This window comes from Fukomys damarensis, unplaced genomic scaffold, assembly GCF_012274545.1.
Source record: "Fukomys damarensis isolate Sample0158 unplaced genomic scaffold, DMR_v1.0_HiC HiC_scaffold_32, whole genome shotgun sequence".
NCBI lineage: Eukaryota > Metazoa > Chordata > Mammalia > Rodentia > Bathyergidae > Fukomys > Fukomys damarensis.
The window spans coordinates 32,883,370-32,894,657 of NW_022900944.1; the positions used below are offsets into that span (position 1 = coordinate 32,883,370).

At 47.7% G+C, this 11,288-nt stretch overlaps 1 protein-coding gene across 2 annotated transcripts in view; it reads left to right on the forward strand.

Moving 5' to 3' along the window:
* The first annotated feature begins 8,553 nt into the window (after positions 1-8,553).
* Positions 8,554-11,288, forward strand: part of LOC104854035 (cadherin-1) — a 69,143-nt gene continuing 66,408 nt past the window's right edge. The window contains exons 1-2 of one of the 2 annotated variants that reach the window (XM_010612327.3): positions 8,554-8,684; positions 9,455-9,572. In XM_010612327.3, coding sequence (XP_010610629.1) covers positions 8,637-8,684; positions 9,455-9,572 — 166 coding nt within the window. In that variant the 5' untranslated portion in view covers positions 8,554-8,636. Of the gene's footprint in view, positions 8,685-8,850; positions 9,007-9,454; positions 9,573-11,288 lie in introns of those variants that run through there. The other variant, XM_033757808.1, reaches the window with a different exon arrangement.

The following is an 11,288-nucleotide window of genomic DNA, read 5'->3' on the forward strand; positions in this document are numbered from 1 at the left end:
GTTCACTTGGGCCCACAGATGTTGGATGGGAGGATGAGAATGGAGTAAAACCTGTGGCATCTCTGGCTTCCTATGACAGTTATCAGTCAAGAAATGTTTTGTCCGAGACTGTGATACAGGGCTAGCTTAGCCTATCACGGTTTGGAGCTGATACGCACTTCTTCCACTCCACCCTTCAGCAGGTCCAGAGCTGAAAGTCCCTCAGCCCTGTCATAAAGCCAGGATGTTTACTGCAAGGTGATGACTCCAGCCATGAGAATAACTGGGTAATTTTGGAGCGAAGTGGACTTCCTGTAGGCCCACTGTTATGGTTTAGATTTAAAATGTCCCCCTACAGCACCATGTATTCAGAAGTGGGGCTTTTGGAAGGTAGTTGGGTCCTGGGGGTGCTATGCTCATCAACGGATGAACTCATTCATGCCTTTGTAACTGTGCGGTGAGGAGGTGGTTGGAGAAGGTGAGTCACTGGGGATGTGACCTGGATGTACTCTTACCTCCTAGGCCTTCCTCTTGCTCTGGTTCTCTTGCTTTCTCTCTGCTGCCTGGCTGCCATGGCTTGATCCTCCTCTGGGTCTTTCCACCTTACCATTTCTGCCTGGGAACCAGCTGATCACGGACTGAAACCCTTGGAAACAGGGAGCCAAACGAACCTCTTCTTTTAAGTTGTTGATGTCAGATATTTTGTCCAACAACAAGAAGTCAACAGCTGGGGATTTAGCTCAGTGGTTCCACTGCCTGCCTTGCAGGAGCAAGGTGAGTTCGATCCCCAGTACAAAAAAAAAAAAAAAAAAAAAAAAAAAAAAAAAAGTCAGCTGCTACACCCACCAATTACAAGGCTGGAATGTTCTATTCAACATCTTCTAAACCTGGTGTGGTGGCGCACGCCTGTAATCCCAGCACTCCGGAGGCTGAGGCAGGAGGATCGCTGCAGAGTTCGAGACCAGCCTGGGCTACACAGTGAGTTCCAGAGCAGTCTGAACTACACAGTGATACCCTGTCTCAAAAAACCAAAAAAAAAAAAAACATCTTCTAGGATGAGTTCACCATGACCACCTGGAGACCTAAGCCTGTGACAAGAAGAAACATCTTTTTTTTTTTTCTTAAATTCTTTGATTGGTACATTTTAGGTATATAATACGTTTACATTTATCATTGGGAACTTGTACCTTTATATGATGTATCTTGGTTCTTATTTTTTCCCCATTCCCCTGCTCTCCCTCCACCGCTCCCTATTTACAAAGACTTTGTTTCCATTTTTCCTTTTCTCATATTTTAAGAAGAAATATCTTTAGAAAGCATGCTCCTGGCCATTGAAAAATACCGACCTTGAGCCAGGGATTTAGCTCAGTGGTTCTGCCTCCTGCCTCCCAAGCACAAGGACCTGAGTTTGATTCCTGATACCAAAAAAAAAAAAAAAAAAAAAAAAAAAAAAAAAAAACCAACCTTTAGCTACCCCAACAAATTAATAAAAACCTGCTGTTCTCTTTGCTGTGTGAGCAGCAGATTGGTCTCTCAACTAATTGCTTGCTTCTTACAGCCAAAGCCACAATTTTCTTCTCCCCAATACAGCTTTGTCTCTGTAGGAATTTGTGTGCTTGAAACATTTGGGCCCAGTCTCTTTTCTACTGTTTCTGGGTCAACTGGTCACATCATACAGCATTTTTCCCCCCACTACTAGGAAGTGAACCTGTAGTCTCTGCCCTGAGCTACAACCCCACCCCTTTTTAATTTTTTTAGACAGGGCCCTAAATCACTAAATCGCCAGGCTGGGCTCTTGTGATCCTGATCCTCCTGCTTTAGCCCCCCAGAGTGCTGGGATTATGGGCATGTACCACTATGCCTGGACTTTTTGTTTTCTAAAGTGGAATTGGGCTGTGCTGTCCAGCCTGGCCCAAAACTACTAGGCTTAAATTCCTGCTTCAGCCACAAAAAACTGGGACTACAGGCAGACTATCTGAAACCTGGATGGCCCATTGCCTTAACAAAATGGATACATGTATTGTCTTGATTGTTCTAGTGGTTTTGCAGTGTATGAAAATGCAAATGCCAGGTGTGGTGGCGCATTCCTGAGTAATCCCAGCACTCAGGAGGCTGAGGCAGGAGGATCGCTGTGAGTTTGAGACCAGCCTGGGCTACATAGTGCGTTCCAGGTCAGTCTTGACCACATAGTGAGTTTTTTGTTTTTTTTTTTAAAGCAAAGATTCATCAAGTTGTATATTTTAAAGTATATGTAGTCAAATATAACTTTAAAAAACTGAACAAAAAGGATAAAGAAAAACACAGATACAAAGAAACTTAGAGGGGCTGGGGATTTGGCTCAGGTTCTGCTGCCTGCCTCACAAGTAAAAGGGCCTGAGTTCAATCGCTGGTACCGGGAAAAAAAAAAAAAAAAAAAAAAAAAAAAAAGGAAGAAATTTAAGGGACCTAAGAGATGAGTGAAGTGAGGCTCTTGCTTATTCTGATTCAAACATACTAATTTAGGCAGGGGATTTAGCTCAGTGGCACTGTGCCCACCTCACAGGTGCAATGTCCTGAGTTCAATCCCCAATACAAAAAAAAAAAAATCAAGACCAATAATCAAACATACTAATTGGAAAAAGATTTTTTTTGTTGTTGTTTTTGTTTTTTTGAGACAGGGTCTCACTATGTAGTTGAGACTGACCTGGAACTCACTATGTAGCCCAGGCTGGTCGGAAAAGATATTTTAAAAAATAAGGCATGGGGGCAAGGGATTTAGTTCAGGGGCACCACGCCTGCCTCACAATTGCAAGGTCCTGAGTTCGATCCCTGGTACTTGAATGATAATAAATAATAATAATAAGATGTAGGCTGGGCGTGGCAGCACTAGCCTGTTACCTAGCATTTAGGAGGTTGAGACAAGAGCTCCACCTGGAGTTACATAGTGAGTCCAAGGCCAGCCTGAATTATATAGTAAGAAGATCCTGTCTCATGACATACCCTTTTTTTTTTTTTGGTACCGGGGATCGAACTCAGGACCTTGCACTTGAGAGGTGGGCAGCAGCACCACTGAATTAAATCCCTGGCCCAATGGCATACCCATTTGATGATACTGAGGAATTATTATTAATTTTATTCAGCATTATTACTTAATATGTCTAAAAAATATCTTTACCAGAGATTCAGAATACAATCTTTATACAGGAAATAACATGTTGTCTGGAATTTACTTTAAGCTATTCTGTAAAATCAAAAATAAAATATTATAGGAAGATTAAACAAGATTTGGCACAAATTATAAATTACAGACAACTTTTGAAGCTGGGGGACACATACATGAGGTTTCACTATACAATCAGCCAATATGTGAAGAGTCTACTAATCATGGATTGAAAAAAAAATTTTTTGATTGCATATATGGCTGAGGGTGTTGCTCAGTGCTAGAGAACATTTGCCTAGCCTGTACAAGGCCCTGGATTCAATCCCCAGGACCACAAAACACATCTGCTTGTGGTGTGAGCCAGGGAGCTGTCCAGGAGTTTGGGGCCTGGGACCATGTCTAAAACAAAACAGCCCTTGCATCTTTTTCCTTGGTATTAGAATGTGAATTCTCTGCGTAAATAGCTATACTGTATTTTTTAAAGAGTATAATAAGCCATTTTGAGATGATCTAAAAAGTAAACAAGCATACAGGAGGATTATGTAAGGTTTTCTTTTTCTGTTTTTTTTTTTCCTTTTTTTTTTGGTGCCAGGGATTGAACTTGGGTCTTTGCTCTTGCAAGGCAGGTGGCGGAACCACTGAGCTAAATTTCCGGCCCTTTTTTTTTTAGTTTTTTGAGACAGGGTCTCGATATATCAGGCTGGTCTTGAATTCACTATGTAGTCCAAGCTGGGCTTGAACTCGTGGCGGATTCTCCTCTGTTGAGATGACAGGATGTGTCACCATCCCTGGCCTATGTGTGTAAGTTATATGCAAATACTATACCATTTCAAGGGGCTCGAGCATCCCAGGGTTTTGGTATCCTTGGGGGAGCCTGGAACCAATCCTACAGATGCCAAGGGAGGACGGCACACAGAACTGTTTGCTCTGTTTGCAAAGAAACTGCACATGGGAGTGGCTGAGCAGCGAAGGGCGGTGCCCCTAGCAGTTACTTACCAGGGCTTTAACAGGAGGCAGGAGCAGTGTATCCAGTTCTCACTCTGTGTGGTGGCAGGTGACCCCCAAGAGGTGTCAGGAGCCCCTCGGGTTGGGCATCAGGAACGGAGCTTCCTTTTCAAGGCATCTGGGAGGCTGACTGGACTGAAACCCCACAATTCCAATTTTCCCAGGGGTTCCTCTCCAGCGGCTGGGGGTTGGCTCCTCTCAGCAGAGGGCAGGGGAGGGGCACCCCCTGCAGTCTAAATAGCATTATTTTACTACCTCTTTGCCAGGAGATGAAAGAAACAGGCCACCTGGGAGATTAATCATTAGCCTTGGGCTGCCAGGAGACCGGGAAAGTCTCAGTGAGGAAACCTGGAGCCTGTGGTCCACTGAGAGAAGAATGCGAGTTGGTAGGAGGTGGGAGGGCCTGTTATCTTTCTGGAGTAATCTCCAGGGCACTGCCAGGGCCTCTGGCCTACATTTCTTTTCCCAGTTGATACTTAAAATTAATATTATCTCAACTCTTGGATTTGTACTTTTCCTCTCCCCATTTGAGAAAATACAGCCAGATGTGATGGTGCACGCCTATAATCCCAGCACTCAGCACTTGAAGCTGAGGCAGGAGGATCATTTGGAGTTGAGGTCAGCGTGGGATACATAGTGATTTCAAAGCTGGCCTGATCTGCATAGCAAGACCCTATCTAAAAAAAAAAAAAAAAAAAAAAAAAAAAAAAGAGAGAGAGAGAGAGACTAAGGAAAGTTACCACTTTCTTTTCATTTTTTTTTTTTTCCTTTGGTACTGGGAATCAAACTTAGACCCTTGCACTTTCAAGACAGGTGGCAGAACCACTGAGCAAAATCCCCGGCCCTTTACCACTGTCATTGACAGTGAGTTGCTTACAACTCAAGGGCGTTCATGGGCCACATAGAAACGTTCCCTTGGACACCCACCCGGTTAAGGCTCTGTCCCTAGATAGAGTTTACTAGCTCCAAGGCTTTCCTTCCTTTGAAAGAAGCAAAGGTCAGTGAGTTAAACTGACTAGCCAGTGGGGAAGTTTTTCCCAACACCAGAGACAGCCTAGCAGGCTTTTCCGGAGGGAGTAGGGGAAAGGAGAGCCAGGGATTTGTTGTAATTTAGGGTTCTGCCTAGAAGTAGGAAGGGAACGTATTGGGCAGAGTGCTCATAACTGACTTTTGTGAGGGAGTCATGGTGCCACTGAGCTAAATCCCTAGCCTCATAACTGACTTTTGAAGGACACTTACAAGAACTTTTTGCTGGGCGTGGTGGTGCACACCTGTAATCCCAGAACTTGGGAAGCTGAGGCGGGAGGATCGCAGTGAGTTTGAGACCACCCTGGGCAACATAGTGAGTTCCAGGTCAGTCTCACTACATAGTGAGACCCTGTCTCAAAAAACCAAATAAACAAACAAAATAAATAAATAAAAATAATAAAAGAACTTTGTGAATTCAGTGCTATTGACATTTCTTGTTTTTGTTTTTGATCCAAAAATTTTTCTTGGTACTGGGGCTTGAACTGCAGTGGAACCACTGAGCTAAATCCCCAGCCCCCTTTTTGTTTTTGAAATAGGCTCTAAGTAGTTCAGGCTGGTTCTGAACTCCTGATCTCCCTAATGCTGGATTGCAGGCTAACATTTCCTTTTTTTTTTTTTTTGTACTAGGGACTGAACCCTGGGCCTTTGAACTGAGGTACTGAGCTACATCTGCAGCACTTTTTAAGACAGGCACGGTCTGGCTAAATCACTACATTGTCCAGGCTGGGGTCCAGTCTCCCTGAGTGCTGGGATTATAGGAGTGAGCCACCAAGTCCAGTTTCAACAGCTCCATTTTATGGATGAAGAAATGGAACTGAGGGAGCCGAAGTGACTTAGGCTTCAGCAGGGATGGAAGCTGAACGCTGTGCCAGCTGGAGCACAGGCTCCGGACTGGTTCAGTCAATCCCCACACTGAGGTATCCTGTCTGACTGAAGAGGGGGCACGGTGCCCTTCCTTCCCCTTTACCAGAGCCCCTTTGTGCTTCTCCCTCAGCATTGACAGTGAGCCCTGGGCAGGCCGACCCTTCCTGACCTTCCCTGAAGCTTGGAGAAGGACTTGCTGAGAAGTCTGAAGAGCCATCAGGCCTGACCTGCCCTTTTGGCCCCTAATTGTTTTCTAAAATACTTTTTATTGAATTAACAGAGCATAATGGAACAGTCAGTGAGAGTTGCTGCAGAGTTCCAAGGCCAGGGCTTGCTGGGTAGAAGAAAGCAAAGCCCCAGAGGCTCCCTGGGCCCACTGGTGGTATAAAATATGTATTTTTTACATAACTGGGAGAAAAAAAATAAACGGACAAGGCCACCCCATGGGAGAAATGCCTTTCTCTATTTCCATTATCTTTTTTAATGCACAGTCAGGCAGGAGCCCCAGTAGAAAAGGAAATACCGAAGCCTTTTCCCTCTGAGCCTCCTGGTGGGCTAAGAGGTAGAGGGAGCCAACATGCAGAAATCCAAAAGGCTGGGTGTGTGCTGGAAAACCCATTAAAAGGAGGGGTCAGCGTGGGGGGAGGGGCCGGCGGGGGACTGTCTGGGTTTCGACACCTCTCCAGTGCAGATAAGAAAGGCTCTCTGTGGCTCAGACTCACCTTTAGCTCTGGGCGAAATACTCCAAACACGCCTGTCCCCACAAGGGAGGGAAGAGGGCGGATCTTTCAAAAGAACAACCTTCAGCCTTGACACACAGTTGACACTGCATACCAAGTACTCTGCTTAGTGTCTATTTTTTGCATTCGCCAGTATCAACTCACTTATATAAGCAAGAACACAATACTGTTTGGGCTGGGTGTGTTGCCGCACGCATGTAATCTCAGTACTCCGGAGGCTGAGGCAGGAGAATCACCATGAGTTTGAGACCAGCCTAGGCTAACATAGTGAGTTTAAGGCCAGTCTGAACTACATAGTGAGACCCTGTCTCAAACAAACAAATAAACAAACAAACAAACAAAAAAATCTGTTTTGTAGTTCCGACCATACTTGGATGACACAGGGAAAGGAGGTATCCTTGTCAACATAACCAAACCATGCAGATGTGGTTGGTCACAGACAGGGACACTATCTGACCTAACTTTGCCTGTCTACTGTTTTTGATTCTAAAATTATTGTACCGGCACAGAATTCTTCTTAGAAGGTGGTAGACACTGGTGTGGCTGTGGTATTCAGAGCCCCAATCTAGGGATCAAGCGATCTCAGAGTCTAAACTGGGCTTTGACACTGACTTGTTATGCGACACTGAATGTGTTACCTACCAATAACAGTTTCGAGCAATCTCTAAAAGGTCTTTTCCACGACAACAATAAAAAAAAATGGATTGAGGGGCTCAGTACGTAGCTCCGTGGTAGAGCACTTGCTTACCATGCACAAGGTCCTGGGTTTGATTCCTGGTGTGGCAAAAAATAAAATGAAAAGGTTGAGGGCTGGGGATTTAGCTCAGTGGCATTGCGCCTGCCTCACAAGTGCAAGGTCCTGAGTTCGATCCCTGATACCCCAAAAATTAAAAAAGTGTGAATTAAAGAGTCGGGGATGTAGCTCAGAGGTGCTGGGGGTGCAGCTCAGGGATAGAGTATCTGCAGTGATAAGAGTGTACTTGGGTACAAGTGGGACTCTCAGGGTTCAGTTCCCAATTTCCAGTACTACAATAACAAAAACAATCCACAGCTCCTGCTGGGAGGGTCGGAGCCACCAGAAGTGAAACAGAGTTAAAGAAAGGGCCTTGGCATCGGAAGGAGGTGGGGTCCATCCTGCATCACTTTCTGCTGCTTCTCAACCTCTTTTCCAATGGGACGGTAACACAGCTCTTGTGTTGTTTTGAGATGAGATTAGAGGAGACGGTCAATGTCAAATGCCTGACACAGAGCCTGGCACAGTAACCTTCAACGCCCAACATCTGCCCTTACTGTTACTGACCCTCACAGTAATACAGAGCTTTTATGGCTCGAGAAACATTGCTCTTATCAAGTATATGGGCTCCTTTACAACAACAGAGAAAGAGGGAAGAAGAGAGGAGAGCAGAGGGAGGGAGGAGGAAGGAGGGAGACAGGGAGATGGAAGCGGGGAGAGACTAAAGTCCTTTCTGACCTCAGATCTCAGTGGTCCACCGGCGGGGCTGGGATTCGAACTTGGTGGCACAGGAATCTTGCAGGTCCCCTACGGTCCTCTTACTCTTACCGACCTGTGGGTCCCAGGGTCTGGCACGAGGCCAGGGGCGGAGCTATGGTTGGGCTGTCTGTCCGCTCTTGGACGGTGGAGGAAGCTAAGGGCCGCGAGGCGCCTCTCATTGGCTGTGGCCCGCAGGTGCGTCTTCAGCCAATCAGCGACGTCGGGGGTGGTGCCTTCGAGGCTCACCTGGCTGCTGCTATGCTAAGTAGCTCAGTGGCTTGGGGAACCCCAGAGCACCTGCGAGTTCGCGGAAGTCGGTCCCAACTCGGCCTAGCCCGGCCCGTACGCGCTCGGCCCCCGCCTTCGATCGGCTTCTGCCCGGCGCGCCATGGGCCCTTCGTGCTGCAGCCTCTCCGCGCTCCTGCTACTGCTGCAGGTATGTGGGGTGCCTCTATTTGGGGGAGTACCCGCCGGCCCCGCGATCCGCGCCCTGGCCCGGCACCCCTTCCTCTATCCTGCTGTTCCTGCTTCCCTTCTCTTAAGAAAGTTGAGGTCCCAGGGGCCAGAACGTCCTGACCGGTGCGCGGCGCTCTGGGCTGCGCCGAGACGCGAGTGGGATGGGGGAGCGCGTCCCCGCCAGCAAATACCCCGGGTGGGGGGCGGTCTTGCTGCAGGCTCGGGAGCTCTGTGTTTGCCTCTGTGTGGGCTTGGGTACAAGTAGAGATAGAGAGCCAAGAGTAGTGGGGACGATCGCAGAGGTAAGCAAAGGAGCGCTGGTATAGAAATAAAGTCACCTACCAGGTTAAAAAGGGGTGGGGGGGTGGCAAGTAGGAATGGGAGCGCTCTGGGGTAGAAAGAGGGGTGGAAGGGATCGAAGCGCCCCTAGGTATGAGGAAGTAGGATCGAGCGTTCCGGGTCTAGAAAGGTGAGAAAGTGGTGTCAGAGAAAGAAGTCTCCCGTAAAATTAAAGGAGACAGGAAGGAAAGATGGGCCAGCAACCCCCTGTCCCGGGGGGTCGTGGGGGGATTGGAGGCAGGTTTCGGGGAGGGAGTGGATGACGTCGCTGCCTGCCCGGAGCGGGAGTTCTCCCCCAATCCCGACGCCCGGAGCGAGGGAGAGGTGGCGCTTTTGGTTTCGGTGTGCGTTGGAGGAACACCCGCCCCCCCGCGAAAGTCACCCCTGTTTCGTACCTTTCCCCCACTCCAGGTTTCGTCGTGGCTCTGCCAGGAGCTGGAAGACCCCTGTCAGCCCGGCTTCGACGCCGAGAGCTACACATTCACGGTCCCTTGTCGGCACCTAGAGAGAGGCCGCGTCCTAGGCCGAGGTGAGGGGTCGCCGCTGGTATCGCCCGGCAGGGTAGGGAAGGGGCCCAGAAATTGTGCACCCGCACCCCTGGGTTGGAATGAGCACCTGCATCCCCCCACCTCGGCCGAACTACACTCCTTGTAATTTACGCATATTTAAGACAAGGGTCTGAGAGTTTACCACTGAGCACGGTGGTGGAGCCAGCTAGAGTTGGCTGTGTTATAGAAGTGGAGAAGGTGGGGGTGGCTGGCGGGTGCGCGCAGGTTCGGGGTGCGTAGAGGCCATCAGTACTGTATTTCTCATCATGCTGATTGTGGAGACAATATAAATTCAGACTGCAAAAAACTGCTGGGTGACACTGGGACAGGAGCGCTCCCTTTTTACAGAGGAGCAGAGTGAGGCTCAGAGGGTGACTCCACTTGCCCAGGGTCAGCAGAGGGAGCAGGCGCCTGAAGGGATCTGACTCCCAGGCCCATTGTGCACCTGCTGGGAGGATGACTGGGGAGAGGCTCCTGGTTACCAGGGCTGTGGCTTTTGTCCATAGAGGTGAAAACATTTTGGTACAGGTACTGTTTCCTCAGTGAATGATGATTAAAAAAAAAAAAGCTCAGCAGCTCTAACCAGGGGGTTGAAAATACACACACCTGGTGGATTTCAGGCTTTATCAGTGTGATAATCTAGTTTTCTTTGTTCGACTTCAGTATTACCCAGGGTGGGGAGCGAGGGAAGGGGCTGGTTTCCTTTCTGATTCCACTAATTCCCAGGTGCTTATTTTGTATCAGACCACTTTCCCCTCCCTCATGATTTTAGTTGATTGGACGAGTATCATTAACAATAAAAGAAGTACTTTTTAAAAAGAGAAATCATGATTCCCCCGAGGGAGTTCTCCCACTATGCTTATTCTTCTAGTCTTTGGCCACATGAAAAATGCAGCAACCACACTGTTGTCTTACATTTTGTTTTGAATTTTGGAAGTTGTGCCAACAGCGGGCAGTGTGTTTTATAGAGAAACTGCAGTCTGTTTTTTTTTTTGTACGAGGGATCGAACTTGGGACCTTGGGCTTGCTAGGCAGGTGGCAAGGGAAACTGCACTCTGACAATTAACTGTGTTTGCTTTTCTGAGACCCAGCTGTGTTCTGTGGAGCACTCTGTGGGATCAATGTGAACCACTTGATGTTGGAGTGATTACTCACCCAGTCTCTACTTGGTGTCCGCCTTGACTGTCCAAGGAATAACTAAGATGTCGGGACAGATAAGGGCATTCCAGCCCTGCCCTCCAGAATTGCAAGTTCTAACAGGTTGCTGTGTTCCAAAACCTCTTCAGAAGGCACCATGGGACAAGGGCAGTGATGTGTGAAAGGGTGGAATGTTTTAAAAGGGGGTCAATGGGCAGCAAGGCCTGGCTTCTGGAAGGCAAACTTGAAGAGTAGGGCAGAGGTTAGAAATGGGAGACCAGGGATTTAGCTCAGTGGTTCTGCCACCTCCCTTGTAAGTGCAAGGTCCTGAGTTCGATCCCCAGTACTAAAAAAAGAGAGAGAATGTGTACCGGGTATGGTGGCGCATGTCTGTGATCCCAGCACTTGGAGGCTGAGGCAGGAGGATTGCTTCAAGTTCGAGGCCATCCTGAGCTACATAATGAGTTCAAGACCAGTTTAGACTCCACAGCAAGACCCTCTCTCTCTCAAAAAAAAAAAAAAAAAAAAAAAAAATAAATATAAGTGTCCTAACAAAAGGG